We start from the raw sequence: 20,279 nt of genomic DNA, 5'->3' as shown, positions 1-20,279 counted from the left end.
TAAAAACGTTTCAGAGATATGCAGGAAGGTTAAAACTTGTATTATTATCTATTTTTGAACAGATGAAAATCTGGTTGCCTGGAGGACCAGAGTCAGTTCTGCACAGGAAAATCAGTGTTCCTTTCTGTTGTGTAATGAAGAGCAGAGTAATTCATTCTGTAGTCTCTTTCAGAGTTACTGAAATGTCTGCTAGAATGTGCTTATTTATAATTAAGCATATTCTCTGTCGAGTTTAAGTTGTTAAGTTTCCCCCTGTTCACATGAAATGGTGCCTGCCTGTGGATTGCATCAGAGTTATGGCTTTCAAGTGTCAGGCTAGGCTGCCAGTATTACAATTCTCAACTCTCAAATCTTTACAGTCTGTCTGTGAGGATTTCTCTGTGTCGAGATCTGTAGTCACAAACTTGCACAGAATGCATCCCCTTCCTGCCATTTCTTGAGAGGAAGTGATGTACTTTCAACATAGATGTTTATTCTTTGCCAACCTTAGATATTCTTTGCCATTGTCTTTAGTCTTGCTGTCTGTTTAGTTCAGTTACTGATTAGCTTGTTAGCAAACTATTTTGTTTAAAAGGATAAAACATTATTTGTAGCTGAAATAGAAGGCATAGGGTTCCCTGTCATTTCCTCTTGACATGGAAATTTATAAATTTCAGTTAGATTGGGTAGGTGTGAATGGCAAGCAGAACTTAATGCGTAATGACAGCAGTTTCTGATACTTGAGCTTAGTTTTGAAACCTGTGGATTTTTGATGTTGGTTTTAATGGGACTATAATCCTAGTCATCAACTATAACAGGAAACGTTTTAAACTGAGGAATAAATCCCATTACCTGAGTAATGTAAGACCTAGGAGTGAAGAACATCTAGCTTAGGCAGTCTTAATTTGAGAGGAGGCAAACAGAGCAGATTCCAGAATGATTTACATACCTTCATGCTGAGGTTTGGAACACTGCTCGGAAATTTTCCACATTTTCTAATGGAAGAGTAGTTTGTCACTCAGTGGCTTGGAACATTTTCTAAATTTTGAAATCATTGCAGAATATTACTGTGGGCCATGATTAAAGCAGTGCTTCTTAAAAGAAAATGATTTTGTTCATGTAGTTACTATGATAACGAATGGGATGCTCATAACTGTACCAAACAACATTCTAAGAGATATGGCCAGACAAATTATTTAAATGTTTAATTGTTTAAGTAAATAAAAAAAATAGCTGCAATCCTGCAGTGCCTTTGTTAGAAGTTGTAATATACACAACTGAGACCTAAAAAAGCTGTTCAGGGGGAAGGAGAGGAGTGAAGAGGAGAGAGTTGGAAGGGATCTTCAAAGATCAAGTCAAACTTTTTGACCACTTCAGGGCTAAACAAATGTTAAAGCATATCACTGAGGGCATTATCCAAGTGCCTCTTGAATATCGACAGGCATGGGACACATCAACCACCTCTCTATGTCTCTTTGAAGCCTGTTCCAGTGTTTGACCACTCTCATGGTAAAAAAGTATTTCCTAATGTTCCATCTGAACCTCCTCTGGCATAGGTTTGCGCCTTTGGAGAAGAAGTTTGAAGCCTTTGGATCCAGGGAGAAGAGACTGGCATTTCCATCTGCACTTCCACTTCTCAGGAAGCTGCAGCAAGCTGTGGAGCTGAATCTTTGACAAGTTATGAATGAAAGATCAATTAAAGTCGACAAGGCCATTGAACATTATCTAATTTTTGAGAACAGAATTGTGGAAAAACTTAGGAAAAACAGACCAATATATATAAGCATATATTCTCAGTTTTGATTTCCAAATCTGCGCTGGTTTATAGAGATACAGAATCTTCTATGCATTATGTCTACACATTTTGCCTTTTGGAAGAATAATAATAATTAGTATTACACAGCACTTCATGGGAAAATCAGTTCTAGGACTAATTTCAGAGCTGTCAGTGAATTGTATTACGTGTGATGTTAGCCTCATACGTGCAGGTGTTTTAAGTATTTTTCTGTATTGTTCTATACATCTTACACTCATTGGTCCTCTAATTCATATATCTTCTCTTCGTTGTTACTGTTTTTTTTTTCTTTCTGTAGTGGTATAAGGCTGGGAGGTCTTTGTTCCCTCCCAGCATACTAAATGAAAACTGGCAAGAAGATAAAAACAGAATTACCATCGTTGTAAAAGCACACAGAGGCAGCACAGAGACTCTTAGGATTGCTAGTTGCTAAGTTATTTCAGTATTACGTTTTTATCATGGTTGAAGGATAATTTAATCTAAATAGGCACATACAGTCTCTGAAGTATACTTTATTTCTAGGTGATTTGTCAACATGATTGGCTCTTGTATTGCTCACTCGTGTAGTTTTCATTTATTATGGAATATGATCTATGAGCTTTGTGATGTGGATTCATGGTTCAGATACCATGAAGGAATAGGCTGTTGTGCTAGAAACATACATTAAGCTTGACTAGCATCTGAGAAATATCCATGTTAAGCTCTGTGGAAGAACTGCACACATCTTCAGTAGTAGTGTTATTTCTCCATCTGTACGAAATCTGTGATTTATTCACTGCATTGTGAAAAACATACAAGCTGCCAGACACCCAGTCAAAGAAAAGTGGCATTAATTGTCAGTACTGATGTTTATTATTCATTTTCTCTTTTAAGAGTTATCTTTCTTCCAGTTAGTCATGTGCTTGAGGCTTCATGGATCGCACACATCTGAAAACTTTTGCGGTGGCAGTTGCACTAGTCTGTGATTTGTGACTTCTGCCAGAATGGAGAACTTCAGTATTCTTCTGAGATATGAATGGTCCAAACTACAAATGATTGAGTGAAATAGGAATAACTTTTCTAAGGAGAACATCTCAGGTGAAATAAGTTTGCTGAAGGAAATTTCCTTGGGGCTTTTAAAATACATGTAGATATGGCGCTTAGGGATGTGGTTTGGTGAACATGGTGCTGATGGGTTGATTGTTGGACTAGATGATCTTAGAGATCTTTTCTGATCTTATTAAGTCAATGATTCAATGAAATGATGAGAAGAAAGCGAGAGGTGAATCGAGAGGAAATAAATTCTCTGTGCTCCTTGTTCTGTTGTAACTCAACTTACTGGTTTAGTGCTGCCAGAAGTTGAGTCTTTGCATTTTGCCAGTAACAGACATTTTGCACCAAATTTTCTTGCTGTCGTGCTGGGTGCAGTGTTCAATCAAAGGTCGTAGTCTTGGTCACAGTACTTGTAGTTGTGAATGTAGAGGCTGCTATTACGACATCCCTTATTGCAAAGCCCATTCTGAACTTTAACAAGATGGCTACATATGTTTGCACTGTGCTATATACGGAAGAGCTTGTGTAGTCAATTAGACGGTGAGACTTCTGAGGAGGATTTAAGCCCTAATTTGAGCACGCAGGTCTATTCCCTGTTGGTTTTTTTTTCATGGCTGTCTGCCCTTGACTGTTTTTGCCTTGGTTGTATATAATTTTCTAATTTCTGCTATGGTCATTGCTTGCATCTTATGTCAGTTTCCTGGCATCTTGAAACTTTGCCCTCACTACTGTGCCTAACTCTTTCTGCCCAAGACCTGTCAGTTCTGAAAGAAGTTGGGAAAGAAGATTACTTATTTACTGCATTTCCATGCTGAATGCTTGTGTCAAGACCAATTTGTAGTTTAGCCTCAGGATGTGAGTGAAAGAGAAAAACAAAAGCTTTTTAATGATAACCTAAATACCCTTTTTTTTTTTGTTATTTGTATTAATGGTAGAGATATGGCTCTTAAGAGGTGAAGGATAAAACTTGAAGATTACCTAAGAGCTGAAGAGCTTTGAAGGCTTCCACATGTATTGACTATCATGCCTGAGTGCCTCACAAGAACAAATAATGTAATCTTTGCTTCCATCTGCACAAGTGAGACAAATTCTTGTATTGCCAATGAACTGGTAGAAAACAAGTTCAAGGGGATATATTATCACAGATACTTTTTTCAGAACTGACGGAGAGCTGATTCATAATTCCTATATGCTTAAGTTCTAGAAAGATTCTCAGACACTGCAATACCAAAATAGCTAATTTAGGTTGTAAATCTCAGTTCAGCAGTTTAACCATAGGGCTATCTGATGCCTTGTTATGCAGGCCACACAGTTGCCAATAGGGCAGTCTCACTGCTTATTCCTGCCTTCCCATTGTGCCAGCATTAAGCCATGTAATGAACTGGACTGAGGCACGGTTAAAGTGAAATAAAATTTTGGAAGTCCATGCATCTAGGGGAATGGAGAAAAGTATAATGCCATTATGCAATATTCAGAAGCACAATTCATGGGGCAACTGTTGGATATGCATTGCAAGGTTTATTATTCTGATGAAAACACAGCCAACATTACAGAAAATAAATGGTCTCAGTTTCCTTCAGGAGTATAGTATGGATGAACAACTGCTTGCTGGAGAGTAGTTGAGATTATGTCTTAAAAAAATAATATGCAACTGCAGATTCTCATCTTTTTAGAGAGACCCTTAGCTTGCACACACAAAACCATGAGATTCAAATAAGTTATTAACAAATCTTAATAAATTAGGAGAGACTTAGTTTGGTATTTTTAATTTTTTTTCCTGCCTTCATTAAAGATTCTATTGTTGCGAATTGTTTATTGAAATCCTTCCACATACAAAAAATCCAGCTTTAAGTCCAGGGCAGCATGTTGCAGGCAACACTTTGTGGAACTGGACATGCTTATATTAAATATCTAGTTGTATAAATAGCACTTCCAGTGTTAACCATGTAACCTCCACCACTTTGTGTTTTCTGTGTTGATGGCATTGCTAGCCTGTAATGTCATCAGCTATTCATCAAGGTCCAGTCCCTTTAGAAGAGCTTCACACTTTGCAGATATGAAGGTAAAAAAGCATGTGCTGACATACACATACAACCATGAAGACTGGCCAAAATCTGGAGTAACAGCAGGATGGAGAGTTCTGCACTGAAATCCTTGTTTTTTCCTTTTTGGCTTTCAGAGTTCAGGAGAAGGAAAAATAAAGACTTGAATGTGAATGTACTCCTCTTAGCACAGGTAAATGCAGACCCAGGGAACCACACTCTGCATGTTTTCTGAGGCCAGATGTGGTATTCAGGGAACAATATTCTGCTCTGTGGTGCTCCTTTCTTCACATTCTGTGCAGAAACTTGGCTCAGTGAAGAACCCTACTTAAGAATTTGACTGTAAGAACTATGTAGAATTTCTTTGTGAATATTGAAAGTCAGTAAAATAGTCAAGGATGTTTTGCGTTTTTCATTCCTTTATTTAGACAGTATAATTTTACTGAGGTTGGAAAGGTGTATGTTTTTATTAATTCTCGTTTTGCTTTTATCTGCTATGCATGCCAGTAGAAATAAGCACTGCTTGTGCTTACAGACAGGAAGAAAAAATAAATACAGATGAATTACAAATTATTGTGTCCTCCGTTTCTCCTATACCCATTGATGCCTTACCAGTAGTTTTTTTTAAGAAGCAAACAAGCTAATGTCACGTGTCAGTAGCCTCTGTGAGCTGCTGAGGTGAAGGTTTGACCTTCTGTTCAAGTCCAGGATGAAAAGGGTCTAGGTAGGGTTTGCAGAGCTTTCTGGTGATTGGTCTCCTTAAATCTTCTCCACCACTGGCATTGTGGTTGCATTAATCATACATTTTATGCCTGTGTCTTGCATCCCTGTTAGTGCTGAGAGACTGCAGCGATGCTTGCCTTTGTGTCAGTCTCCTTGTGCCACTTACTTTCTTGTTTCCTAGTGTTGGAAATGAAGCTTCTCTGTGACAAGTTGGCCCATCTTTAGTTAGAAGAAGGATGCAAGATTTGACCTATTTTTTTTTTTTTTTCTTAACAAGGTTAAATCATTTTCTTTTATTAGCCTTTTATCTTCTTTTGCCGAAACAAAAAGAAGAGCACTCAGGTGGATTATTTATTAATTTGTTTGTTTGTTTGTTTGTTTATTTATTTTTGGCTTCCTTTTCTTTTTAGCGTACTGTTTGTAGCTGTGGGCTTTTGATTCTCTCAAAAGTTGTAATTACTGATATTAATTTGTTTTTTTTTCAGTGGACCAGGAGTTCTTTTTCTTACGTGAAGTGAGACTACTGCAAGGTAGATTCTTCGGAGGGAACACAGAAGCCTGGTTAATGTTAGATGTTGCGATATTTTCGTTATTCTTTTTATGGTTTACCAATGTGGTCAATACTTCTATAGCACAAGGAACTTGCCACAGAGACTGCTAGAACATTTCTGTTGATTTAGCAGATAATTCAATAGTCCCACTATTCCTTGTCTTTCCAGTGACATGCCTGAAGGTATGTTGCACAATCGCCTAGAATTTCTTCTGTAGTCTATTCTTTCAGTTTAGGCAATTACTTCATGACTGATTTTGTGGAAAGAATAGATTTTGGAAGGTATATTTGCAACAATTCCTTATACAACCTAATTAAAATAATTTCCTTTACAACCACATTACAGTTCAACCCTCTTTGAAAGGTGTTCTTGGAGAGGAGAGCTGACAGTCAGGATTTTTCTGGATGATATCTTGATATCACAAATGAGCGTTTATTCTGAACATTTTAGCTGTGAATTTAGGTTTTGGCCTGGGACACTTTTTATCTCACGCTATGGTGCAAAGTTGTCTAAACAGTTCTGTACTCTACTCCATTCTGCTTCCACCTAATTTGACTGATTTTAGATTACAGGTCACTTTGTTGAAGGAATGTCATCTTGTTAATTACATACTCAAGAGTCTGACAGTTAAATGATGGACTAGGTCTAGATCTTTAGACTTTCAATAAATTATAACAAGCAGAGGTTGAGCAGAAGTTGTGTTCTCCCTTCTCCCACGTTACACTACTTGGGAGATTTTTTACTCTTAAGTGTTATCTGTGTTTCTTGGCACTGCTTCCAGCCTGTCTTTTCATTGATCTCAGCATTGCTCTCAAAGATAGGCACTGAGTTCCCTTCGTACCTTTGTTTTGACAATAATCTATGTGTGAAATGTTAAAGATTATTTAATTCCCACTGAAATTCTGTGGCATTTTGGCACTTATCTACAACAGAAGCTTTGAAAAATTCAGGTCTACAAGCATAAAACAAGTACACTGATTAACACTCTTAAGTCTCTTGGCTACTGACTCCTTCTCTTCTTCATACTACTTTTACCCAGAGTTCATAATAGAATAATTTGTTTTTACTTGCATTTGCATTTTAAAAAGAGTATATTTTTCTTGACTGAACCGTGCAGGCTTCGTACTTTATGGGTTTTTGCTTCTTTCTTATGTCATGAAGTATGGACATGTACTCTTGCTTCTCATAAGACATTTTCTAACAGCCTCTGTATCAATTCCATGAACTTTAATTTCCTAAACCTCTCCTTCAGGCTGTTAATAACTAACTTTCTATTTTTTTAATCGCTTTTCTTGAACCTGTGTGCCCTGGTCATATCCTTGGTTTGGTCCCCTTGTGAAGCTTTGAAGCTTAATTACTGTATGTTATGGTCACTGCCAACAGCTTAGTCAATTGCTTCCTGAAGCAATTCAGCGCCAAGTCAAGTATCAACTCATAAATTCTTGTGCACATGTATTATAGTAAGGCATATTTTTTTCCACATTTTGTCCTTGCGTGATATTATTGATGGAATGTTTGGTTTGTTGAAATTATGCATCATTGCCATATGGCTAGGCTGTGTTGCCATCCATTATTACTAGCTGAAGTCCTCAGCTTTATTTCAACCTTCTTAAACCAGGAGAAAGACTATATGTTGGCTCTTGTTAGGCATCTAGAGTTTTCCATTTGTACCATTCCCTCCTCAGCTTTTATGACATGTTGTGGATGAAGTGGGAATGTACCGGTCTTTAACAGAACTGGGTACGTCCAGAAGAACAGTTGTTAAGTTCTACAATAGTTAGCAGAGCAGTTGTTTTTATATCAACCATATAAAATCTAACAGGAACAAGTGCCGGACTCTGCACTTGACAAAGGGCAACGCTGGATATACAAACGGACTGGGAGACAAGAGCCCTTCAAAAAAGAATCTGGGGTTGCTGGTTAACAGCATGTTGAATCTAAGTCAGCAGTGTGCCCCAGCAGCCTAAAGGGCCAACCGTACCCTAGGGTTTACCAGCCCCAGTGCTGCCACTGGGAGAGGGAAGGGGCTGTCCTCTCTGCTCTGTGCTGTGCAGCCTCACCTCAAGCACAGGGTGTTTTGTGTGCCACAATATAAGAAGGACAAAAAACTATTTGAGAGCATCCAGGGGACAACTACAAAGATGATGAAGGGTCTGAAGGGCAAGGTGTGTGAGAAGAGGCTGAGCTCCCTGGGTTTGCTTAGCCCAGAGCAGAGGAGCTGAGGGGAGGCCTCACGGTTGCTGCAGCTGCTCACAGGGAGTTGAGGGGCAGCACTGAGCTCTGCTCTTTGTGGCACCAACAGGGGGCATTCAGCTTTGTCAGGGTAGGGGAGGGTGGGGGTCTACATTCTTGGTCTGTAACAGTACTGGACTAAGCAGACTTTTCTGGAGCTTGTAATTGTCAGTTGCATAGCTAAAAAGCAATAGCCTAGTTCTGACTGGGGAACAAGCTTTTTCAGAAGATTCGTTTATACTTGATGCAGCATGCATTGGAGAAAGACATGATAGTGACTTTCTGACGTTGCAAGAGTCAGGTAATCTCAGGTGAAAGTAGGCTTAGGTGAAACTTATTCACTAGGTGACATTTACTAATGATCTGAGAAAAAGTCACCATTTGAGAGTCAATCAAAAGTCATCATTTTAGTGGTTGTGGGTAATTAACATCTGGTTTCCTGATCAGAGAGAAGATGGGCCAGGCTCTTTGAGAAGTGTGAAAGAGCAAAGGAAATTAGCGTGCAGCAAGAGAGATGGGAGGAGAAAAAGCTCTTCACTGTGAGGGAGATGAAATGTAGAAGAGGCTACCCAAAGAGGTTGTGGGATCTCCATCCTTGGAGATACACAGAACTTGGGCTGACAAGGCTCTGAGCAACCTGGTCCAACTTTGAATTCGTAGGTGACTTTGAAGTTGTTGCTACTTTGTGTGGAGGAAGGAGGATTTGCATCAATTGGCCTTTAGAGGCTCCTTCCAGCCTGCATCATTCTGTGATTCTATGGTTTTAAGTGCAAATTAAGAATACAGTAAGGCCAGCAACAGATCTTAAAAGATTGTTTTTGCTCATTGCAAAGATCCACAGAGCAGCCAGTGCCTTAGAAGAAAAATGTGCATGTTCTTGTAATACTTTTTTATTGATAGAAGCTGGCTTCCAGAACTAATAAATGTACAAGGTCAAATAGAGTGACTTCGATTCTTGCCAGCATTCATCATCCCAGTGACTTACTCTGTGTAAAAGGCCTTTTTGTGCTTATACAAGAAGTGTTTTCCATGATAGGAAACTCATTGAAGTGTGAGGTTTTCATTTGTTTATTGCATTTAAAGCCCCAAACTCAGCTCCTTACTCAGTTTTGAAGCAGTGTTGATTTGAGATAGGTAACTAGTTAATGTCAGCATCTGTTTTCCCTGGGCAGGGACATCAGGACTAGGATCAAAGGTCTTTTGGTTGAGAGAGAACCAGGTGAAAATTAAGACAATCCTCAAAATTTGTTCTATACCAAATAATCCTTCTGTGGAGTACACTTTGCTGCCTGGAATAATTCCTTAATCTTTCCTGGGAGGGAGAATCTCTCCAGCTGTTCATGAAACAAATCAGCTCCATCAGTACTTAGTTATTGTTTGCTTATATGAATTTTCAGTTCATCCAACTTTAAGGATTTTACGTCACTGCTATAGTTCTTTAATTTACAGCTGGAATATTAAAAGGCACCAGATAATTTTGTATTTTGGAATGCTAAGGAGTTTCTCACACTCTTCTGGTATTTCTGTAAAAATACACCGTCTAGCATTCCAAGTCAGCTGTGACAATCAGCAGCACAGCTCACTCATTCTGGTTGTATAGAAACAACCTGATTACTGATTATCAATGTGTTAGCTGGCAACTTGAACAGCATCTCTCCTGCTTTAGTTTGTTTGTACCCAAAACAAAGCTCACACTGGTGAGCACTGTCAATACACTGAGCTGGTTATTTAAAAAACCCGCATAATTGTGTTCTCATCAGAGGCTGGCACCCACCACTTCTGAGCAGGCACTCTCAAATCAATGTCTCAAATCAATATAGCTGTCAAATCAATGTAAAACTGAAGGTTTTACCAAAACACAGATCACTGATCTAGTAAGTTGCCCTGGCTGCTATGAAGTTGTCAGTGTATGCACTGACATTGATAGTTTGAAGACTTGTAAAAGCACTAAGGTCTTTCCTCTGTGCACATCTGATTCCCATTAATATTTACAAAAGTTGCAGGCCATGTTGTTTGTGCACTATCCTCTTTGGCAAATTCTATGTTTGTAGTCTTTTTGCTGTCATTTTTTCTTTTACTGTTATCTGATGTTTTTTCTGATGCCATATTGCAAAAAATTGAATAAACAGAAGGCAAAAGAGCTCTAGAAAGTCACACAAATACAAATACACACAAAAACCACAATTTGGAAGGAACATTTTTCAAAGGACACTTAGGATACTTAGGTCTTACAACTTTCTTACTAATATTCCCCTTTCTGAATCCCTTGTTCATTGAATTATCCAGCCTTCATCTGAGCTACATTTTTCCTGTTCTGTAGAAGAATAATTTTGATTTGGCTTCCAAGTATTTAAACAAATGATAACATCTATTTAAATGTGTGTGCACAGGATTATCGGAAAGCAGAAGATGTGAGGCCTAATGGCTTCTTGTTAGGATGTATTTTGGCATTATTAATTTTCATTGGTTTTCCTGTCTCATTTCATCTCGTATATCCCCAATAACAGAATGTTTTCTGTGAAGAGCTATTTCAAACATCATCTAGATTCAAAACATGGGAACATAATCACAGAATCACAGAATTGTAGGGGTTGGAAAGGACCTCCAGAGGTTGTCGAGTCCAACCCAAATGAATACCATGCGGAATGAGACCAGTGTTCCATCCAGTATTCCATCTGTAGCTGTGGCAGTAAGAGATGCTGTTTGAGAAGAACCTCAGCCTTACCACTTCCTGTGTTGTACTCTGTCATTTGTGAGTTGTTGGACCTAAGGCTATATCTCTGCCTGTTCTTTTATCTGTTTGTGGACATTATTCATCCAACCCATTTATGAACCTGCTGGTACTGTGTGACTCCACAAGTGTTCATGGCAACAAGTTTACAACCCACTGTGTAAAGAACAGAGTGCTAATCTACTGTAATTATCTCTGCCTCTAAGGCAATAATGCAGAAGCATTTTTAACACTGACCAGAAATTTGTTCTACACTGAGCTACAGAAACCCAGTACCCAAATTCTTGTTCCAAGGAGACTAACGTTTATTTAAAGCATTCTTGAGCAGAACCTCAAAGTTACAGAAACCTTCAGACCAGAAAGTGAAGAACGTTTTAGTACCTTTGGTAATGTGGATTACTAAATGTGGACTTTGTTGAGTCGTGCCTACATTAGCCTTAAGCACAACTCTTTGCATTATTTTCTCTTTGTAGTAGACCATCTTGACTTCCATTGAGTTGGTGGGGAGGAAAGAGGCTCTGAGGGTCTGCAGAGAATCTTCTTTCCCCAAGTAAATGGCAAGGCCTAAAGATACCCTTATAATGGGTAGCTCATACTTAACTTTTCTCATGTCCCCAAAGAGATGTGGGAAGAGGTGTATATATATACACACACATATACACCTATATACCTAGCCAGTATATATCATTAGTATAGAAACTGGTCTCTGCCCTGAAAAGCCTGATGTCTGAGACAGGATGACGATGCACTGGGGTTATTGCTGGTACACTGTGAAGTACTTGTTCGTTTTCTTCTCTCTGAGGCTGTTTGCCTTTCAAATCTTCAGAAACAAACAATTGTCAGAACATGGAGAAACATCAGATTACAGACTTCACCTCCAAAGGAGCGCAGCAAGCTGCTGAATGTCATGGCAGCCCTAGCCAGGACCTGCCTGTTGACACAGTCCAAGTAATGCTCTTTTTAAATTTGGCTATCGCTCTCAGCTCTATTGTTCCAGTCACCAAAGGAAAAGCTTGCTTTGACATTTCAAACAAAATGAATAGCGTTGCCATGTAGCATTGTTCTCCACAGCACCAAGGACGTTTCCATCAGGATTGCAGTCACTGCAACCTTTTTCTTTCCTGTGTGTGCTCCGCCTGCCCGCAGCTGGCTCACATTCCCTCCTGAATGTCAGGGCTTGGTTGGGGTGATGGGACTGCATGAGCCCCCTCTGGCGGATGGCTCCTGCACACTCCAGGCTCTCTCCGGAAAATGCAGTGCTTTATCTTCTTGAGTGGCAGCTCTTCTGTGTTGGGTGAAGTGAGGGATTGGGTTTTTATTGTTTGGTCCTTTGTTTTTATTCCTTTAAAAGCCAAAGGCAAATTAAATTTATAGAAAAGCTTCTAATGTACAATAAAATATGACACCAAGTACATTCAAAATAAATTAGTTCTAACAAGGAGTATTTGGGTGTCTAGAAATTCTGTAGTCAAGAACATTTGTATTAGTGTTTTCATGTGCAATTTTTTTTTTTTTAAGTTTCCTTTCTTACTACAACAAATGCCTTTAATTGACATAAATAGAATTATTTGCAATGATAGTTTGAAATTCAATTTGATTTATGATAGATTCATTTGGACTAGGGACTGGGGCAGGGGGATGCTGGGGATGCTGCTGTTCCAGGGGATCCTAGATCCTCTATAAAGGTGGTGAGAGGGAAAGCCCAGCTGAAGTGTCTTTATACCAATGAACACAGCCTAGGAAATAAGCAGGACGAGTTGGAAACCATGATGTGCTTGGAAAGTTATGACCTTGTTGCTATCACAGAAACATGGTGGAATGACTCCCATAACTGGAATACCACCATTGAGGAGTATCGCCTCTTTAGAAGGGAGAGATGAGGTAGGAAGGGTGGGGGAGTTGCCCTCTATGTCAAAGAGTGGATAGAACTGAGAAACAGTCAGCAATAGGTTGAAAGCCTGTGGATTAGAATTAGGGACTGGACTAACAAAGGCCAGCTGGTAATAGGCACGTACTACAGGCCACCTGATCAAGGGGAGACTGTTGATGAGGTTTTCTTGCTTCAGACATGGGAAGCATCGTGCTCACAGGCTCTTGTCCTGATCAGGGACTTCAGCCATCTGGATATCTGTTGGAAAGATCACACGGTGAGCTGCAGTAAGTCCAGGAGGCTCCTGGAATCCATTGATGATAACTTTCTGGTGCAAGTATTGGACAGACCAACCAGAGGTGAAGCGTTGCTGGACTTGCTGCTCACCAATGCGGAGGAGATCATTAAAGGCGTTAAGGTTGGTGGCAGCCTGGGCTGCAGTGACAATGCCCTGGTTGAGTTCGTGATCTCAAGGGATGTGGGCCTGGCAAAGAGTGGCATCAGGACCCTGAACTTCGGAAGAGCAAACTTTAAGCTGTTCAATGGACTGTTGGCCAAGATCCTTTGGGATGCTGTCTTTAAAAATAAAGATGTTAAGGAGAGCTGGCTTCTCTTCAAGGATGCCTTCTTGAGAGCACAAGAGCTCTCCATCCTTTTGAATAAGAAAGCGGGCAGAAGAGGTAGGAAACTGGCGTGGCTTGGCAAGAGCCTGCTGGACAAGCTGAGGGCAAAGAAAGGTGCGTACAAGCTCTGGAAACAAGGGCATGTCACCTGGGAAGAATACAGGGATGCTGTCCGAACTTGCAGGTGTGGGATCAGGAAAGCCAAGGCGTAGGCAGAACTGAATTTGGCGAGGGACATGAAAAATAATAGGAAGACATTCTACAGGTACATTGGCCAGAAGAGACAGGCCAAAGCGAGTGTACCTCCTTTGGTAAATGTAAAGGAGAACTTGCTTCAATGGACAAAGAGAAGGCTGAGGTACTGAATGAGTTCTTTGCCTTGGTCTTCACTGGCGGCCAGGATTCTAATATTTCTCACGTCCCTGAGCCTTGCATCCCTAAACCTCTAGGTGGGGACCAGGGCGGTAAATCCCCACCACTGTAAGGGCAGAGCAGGTCCGAGACCACCTCATGAGACTGAATGTATACAAGTCTATGGGGCCGGATGGCGTGCATCCCAGGGTTCTGAAGGAGCCGGCCAAGGTGGTTGCCGAGCCGCTCTCCATCATATTTGAAAAGTTGTGGCTGTCAGGTGAGGTCCCAGATGACTGGAGGAAGGGTCACATCACTCCCATTTACAAGAAAGGGAGCAAGGAGGACCTGGGAAACTACAGGCTGGTGAGTCTCACCTCTGTGCCTGGGAAGATCATGGAACAGATCATCCTGGATGACATGCTTGATCACATGAGGAATGAGCGTGTGATCCAAGACAGCCAGCATGGCTTCACCAGGGGAAGGACACACTTGACCAATCTGGTGGCCTTCTATGATGGAGTGACAGCATTGGTGGTCAAGGGAAAGGCGACCGATGTCATTTACCTGGACTTGAGCAAGGCCTTTGTCACGGTCCCCCACCACATCCTTATCTCCAAATTGGAGGGATGTGGATATGATAGGTGGGCCACTCAATGGATAAGAAATTGGTTGAAAGGACACAGACAGAGGGTGGTCATCAATGGCTCTGTCCAGGTGAAGGCCACTAATGAGCAGCGTCCTCCAGGGATCTGTGCTGGGACTGGTGCTCTTTAACATCTTTATCAATGACATCGATGATGGAATTGAGTGCACCCTCAGCAAGTTTGCTGATGACACCAAGCTGAGTGGTGCGGTTGACATGGTGGAAGGAAGGGATGCCATTCAGAGGGACCTCAACAGATTTGAATGGTGGGCTTGGGTGAACCTAATGAGATTCAGCACAGCAAAGTGCAAGGTTTTGCACTTGGGCTGGAGGAATCCCAGGCATCCATACAGCCTGGAAGGAGTGGTCCTTGAGAGCAACCCTGCAGAGAAGGACCTGGGGGTCCTGATGGATGAAAAACTTAACATGAACCAACTGTGCACTTGCAGCTCAGAAGGAAATGGTATCCTGGGCTCCATTAGCAGAGGGGTGGCCAGCAGGGACAGAGAGGTGATTGTCCCCCTCTACTCTGCTCTTGTAAGGCCCCATCTGGAGTACCTCCAGTACAAGAAAGACAGGGAGCAGTTGGAGAGGGTCCAGAGAAGAGCCATGAAGATGATCAGGGGGATGGAGCACCTGCCCTAGGAAGGCAGGTTGAGGAAGCTGCGCTTGTTCAGCCTGGGGAAAAAAAGACTGTGGGGTGACCTCATTGCAGTCTTTCAGCCCCTGAGGGGAGCCTACAAACAGGAGGGGAATCAACTCTTTGAAAGGGTAGGTAACTGCAGGGCAAGGGGAAATGGTTTTAAGTTGAGGGAGGGAAGATTTAGGTTGGTCAAGGGGAAGTTCTTTGCAGAGAGAGTGGTGAGGTGCTGGAACAGGCTGCCCAGAGAGGTTGTGGATGCCCCGTCCCTGGAGGTGTTCAAAGCCAGACTGGATGGAGCCCTGGGCAGCCTGGTCTGGTATTAAATGTGGAGGTTGGTGGCCCTGCATGTGGCAGGGAGGTTGGGGATTCATGATCCCTGAGGTCCCTTCCAACACTGGCAATTCTGTGATTCTGCGATTCATTTAAAAGTTCATATTGAGAAAGGCTTTTAAAATTGCAATAATTTGGAGTAGTGCCTCAGAGGTGAAATAAGGGAAGAGGAACTGAAACCTGCAGTCCCTCAGTTAATTCCTGCTCTGTCAGAAGCAGTTACTGGACAAAACTGAAACACCAAATAGAAAGATACACTGTCTGTTTTAAAAACTGCTGTGCCTGAATGTGGAAATGATGTTAAGTAAGAGAATTACACTAACTTCTTACACATGTCCAATCAAAATACTGATCACTTGTATAGAATGGATGTTACATGGAGTTAAATTTAAGAATGCACAGTTTTTAAAGCTGTTTGGAGTGTGCAGGCGTCATTGGCAAATAAACTTAAAAGCAACTGTGCTTAGGATGCCTAAGCTCTGCAATGTTACCAAATCCAGATGCAGAGAATACTTTTTAGCATCAGTACTGGAAAAACTTGTGCTTGCAATGCATGTTAGCTCACAGCAGATGGTAGTATCTCTCTCTCCCAGCCTCCCCCTCTTTCCCTTCCTTCCATCCTTGCTTACATCCTTCTGTCCTTCCTTCCTTCCTTCCTGTCTGTTAGTCAGTTTCATAGCACTTTTCTCAAACGTCACTTCCCAAATCATGCCAGACAGCTCTGACACCTCACTAGAACAGACTTCATGTTTACAATCTGGTGTCTCCTGCCTGACCTGTATCCATTCAATCCTATAAGTCAAAGAAGGCAGTTGAGGGCCCTCATTTTCCTCTTTAGCATCTCTTTCTCTCCTGTCCTGAAGGTGCTTCTTGAGCCATTTTCTCTGCTTAACTTCTTTGTTTAACCTCTCCTGATATCACTTCACTACTTTTACTACTGAGATTTGAATGACTCGTCTTGTAAGATGATGTTTGAGACAAGTATCATTGAGATAGGCCGTCAGCCAGTCAAGTACATATCTGGACAGCCTATGTCCATAATCATGGTTATACCTGGCAGACTGAGAGGCAGCGCTGGCAGTCTGGATTAGCTACATTGTTTATTTCAGCATTCAAAGTAAGAGAGTTACTGTAATCTACACCTTTGTTATTGACATTTGGTAACTGACCATAAATAATTTCTTCTGCAGCTTTTTTTTTTTTTCTCCCTTGGAATACCTGGTGTTTTTAATAGAAATGCATTTATGTATACATGCATAGACACAGGCATGTACATGCATGTATATGCTCAAGCATGTGGAGGCCTTGTTAATTGAAATTAATTTCTGGTGTTTTTTTTTTTTTTTTTTTTTTTAAATGCAAAACTTTTCTGTACTGACCTATTTATACTTCTTTGTTTCAGCTTCATCTAATGCACTGGAACTCCACACTATACAGCAGCATTGATGAAGCAGTAGGGAAGAAGCACGGCATAGCTATCATTGCTTTATTTGTACAGGTAAGTTTCCTGTGCTGCATGTGTTAGCATGAAATGTCATTTGTGTGAGGAAAATGGGTTCCTTCACATTTTCTTTCATTTTTAATAATTTCTTAAAATAAAATATTGTATAACTCGTGGGATTCTACTCAAAAGATAGTTCTCTGTCCTTTTGTCTGTGCATATGCTAGCTAAATGAGTAAATCTTGCTTAAATGGTATATTTAATGTACATTAGTTAAAGAAGAGTTGATACGTAATCAAACCATCTGACTGTAATTGGGCATCCGTTCACCGTGCCTGTGAGGGGACCTGTCAGGAGGTGGAGGCGCTTCGATATCTCTCTGATATCTTCTCCATTCCAGCCTGAGCCTGCTGTGCAGGAATTGGGGAAATGCACAGAAGAGAGGAGGAAAGAGGAAAAGAAAACCTAATGACCCATTGACCCAAAAGCCAGTAGTAGAATGGCGTCTTTTTAAATACAGGTGCAAGCATATTATTTCACATGGGAGAAATGTGAGATAAGATCACATTATTCAGAGACATCAGACTGGTGTTGTAATGAATCTTCTGCAGACTCTCAGAAGAGCCAGAGACACAGAGACTTGAGGCTTACTGGGGAGAAGATGTGCAAGCTGGGAAGTTAGGCCCATAATCTAATTGCTGTTGAAAATTTTTCAAGGGCTTCACCCTATAAAGACGACTATCAGTTTCTCATCATTCTCATGAGAAGTGGCAAACTTTTTTATTTAAATGGATTGGTAGGAATAAGTTTAGAATTCATGCTTAGATCAAATGTTTTTTCTTTCACAGTGATATTAATTTGTCATTTTTCATTACAAGTTTGTGAATGCCTTTGAGCTTTACCTCTGTTGGAACGTAAAGGTACATTGGTTAGTCTCCAACACTGAGATAGAACTGCTAAAAATGGAAGTTAGGAAGTTTTTATTCTCTCAGTTCTGTATCCTGGAGGGCTGTGTCATAATTGCTTATGTAAGTCACCTTCTAATTCCAGCAGAGGTAACCTTGGAGATGGTTAGAAAGTTATATGTAAGTTCTTAAACAAACGTAAAACTTAAATGATACATTTTCTATTTCTGGACTCCCATTTAATCTGAGTTTTTAATCATTCCAAAGTGCTTTTTCATTTGCCAGGAAGCCCCATCCAATCTGGCCTTGAAAACTTCTAGGGACGGGGCAGCCTGTTCCAGCACCTCACCACTCTCTCTGTAAAGAACTTCCCCCTGACATCCAACCTAAATCTTCCCTCCCTCAACTTAAAACCACTTCCCCTTGCACTGCTGTTATCAACCCTTTCAAAGAGTTGATTCCCCTCCTGTTTGTAGGCTCCCTTTAGGTACTGAAAGGCTGCAATGAGGTCACCCCACAGCCTTTTTTTCTCCAGGCTGAACAAGCCCAGCTCCCTCAGCCTGTCTTCCTAGGGCAGATGCTCCATGCCCCTGATCATCTTTGTGGCTCTCCTCTGGGCCCTCTCCAACAGCTCTCCATCTTTCTTGTACTGGGGGGCTCCAGACATGTTCAAAATGATTTTAATATCTTTTATCAATTTGAAGATTTTAAATAGAAATTCCTTTTTTTTTTTTTTTTTTTTTTTTTTTGAGAAAAGAGAGAATTCTCTTAATTTTCTAGCAATAGAAGTTACATTTTATTGATGTTCAATTATCTCCTTCCAATAACGATTATATCATTTGTAAGGGCAGTCCAGAGAGGTTGTGGATGCCCTCTCCTCGGAAGCATTCAAAGCCAGGCTGGATAGGACCTTGAGTAACCTGGTCTGGAGGGAGGTGTCCCTGCCCAAAGCAGGGGGTTTGGAACTAGGTGATCTTAAAGGTTCCTTCCAACCCAAATTATTCTATGAGTCAGTGCTTCAATGATTCTTTGATTGTACTCCAACAAGTCCCAATAAATGAACAAATTTCATCCAGCTGTTCTGTTCTTACTCATGCCCATTTCATTCCTCACCTCCTATGTGTATGCACTGGCAAAGAAGTCGAGCAGAAAGCTGTTCTGAATGTTTCTGTTTTGCCAGTGTTGTTCTGAATGTAAAAGGTGGGGTCTTTGGATGGTGATGTAGATCAGAAGCAACTGAAATCAGCATACAGAGTGAACAACATTCGTGGAAACTGGTTTATTTTGAAAACCCCATCTTCCACACCTTGAAGACATTCAGTCTTCAAGGACAGTGCTGCAGAGAGCCAGGCTTTTGCCTGCAGAAGCCGGAGGTGCATGGAGGGGGAGGATCTGCCATTCTGCACTCTGGAGGCAGGGAAGAAACATTCCCTTGAGCCTCAGAGCCAGATTAGCAGCACCATGGGAGCAAATTCAAAAAGTATCCATCATGTTTGTTCATTCTGTTCCTTTCTATGTGCTTTTCTGACAAAAAACTGTTAAGGACAAATTGTATTCTTGGCATTTGTCTGTCACAGTGCTGCATGATTTTGAATTTACTTACAGTATATGCTACAAAACAGGCTTACTCAAAACTTACCAGATTTAACTATGGCTTTTGTTCTGTCAGTTTCTGTCTTCATGTTGAAGTTTTTAAAATCCTGTTTAATTTTGGCTGATGCCTGTATAGAGATTTCATTGTTTGGAATTGCTGTGTATCAGTATATTTGATTAACACGAGGTTGGGTAGCTTAACTCAAAACAATTTCAGAACTTAGTGTTCTGATTGATTTCTGTCTTGCCTTATGGGTTCAGAAAACAGCGAAAGACTGAATTTCATCTTTGCTTATTTTATTTCAGATAGGAAAAGAGCATGTAGGCCTAAAGGCTGTAACTGAAATTCTCCAGGACATCCAGTACAAGGTAAGACATCATCTGAAGAGATGCTTCCCTCACAAACAAGATGAAGTAAGTGTGTGAAAAGTGTGTATGAAACACTGAAACTGAAAGAATGTTTTCAAACTCCTTTATAGTAAAACCATGTGTGAAAGCTGTAGTTCAGTGGCCTACATCAGAAGCTCAGTATTTTACAGTGTTTTCATTTAATGTATAGTCTTTGTAGTTAAATGCCTTTTTGTGATGTCCAAAAATTTGATCTGTCTGATTGATAACTGATTTCAAGTATCACATTTCCAGTGATTATCAGTATGGAGTCAGTATGAATGTAAGCATTGTTACAGAATGCTTAGTGAGCACTAATAATAGCATTTGCAAACTTGTGTGGATTTTATTTGTAGAGGAAAAAAATAGATGCATTGAATACCCTTATTAACTTGCAGTGGGAAA

General features: G+C 40.6%; 1 protein-coding gene across 1 annotated transcript in view; it reads left to right on the top strand.

Annotated features, from left to right (window-relative positions):
* Positions 1–20,279, top strand: part of CA8 (carbonic anhydrase 8) — a 53,852-nt gene that overhangs the window by 9,752 nt on the left and 23,821 nt on the right. Inside the window, exons 4-5 of the mRNA XM_042869385.1 lie at positions 16,951–17,046; positions 19,794–19,856. Of these exons, the coding sequence (XP_042725319.1) occupies positions 16,951–17,046; positions 19,794–19,856 (159 nt within the window). The remainder of the gene's footprint in view (positions 1–16,950; positions 17,047–19,793; positions 19,857–20,279) is intronic.

This window comes from Lagopus leucura, unplaced genomic scaffold (assembly GCF_019238085.1).
Source record: "Lagopus leucura isolate 7727_CA_CO unplaced genomic scaffold, USGS_WTPT01 Super-Scaffold_100002, whole genome shotgun sequence".
NCBI lineage: Eukaryota > Metazoa > Chordata > Aves > Galliformes > Phasianidae > Lagopus > Lagopus leucura.
Note: the sequence above shows the minus strand (reverse complement) of the source record. Positions and strands in the feature narration are given on the sequence as shown.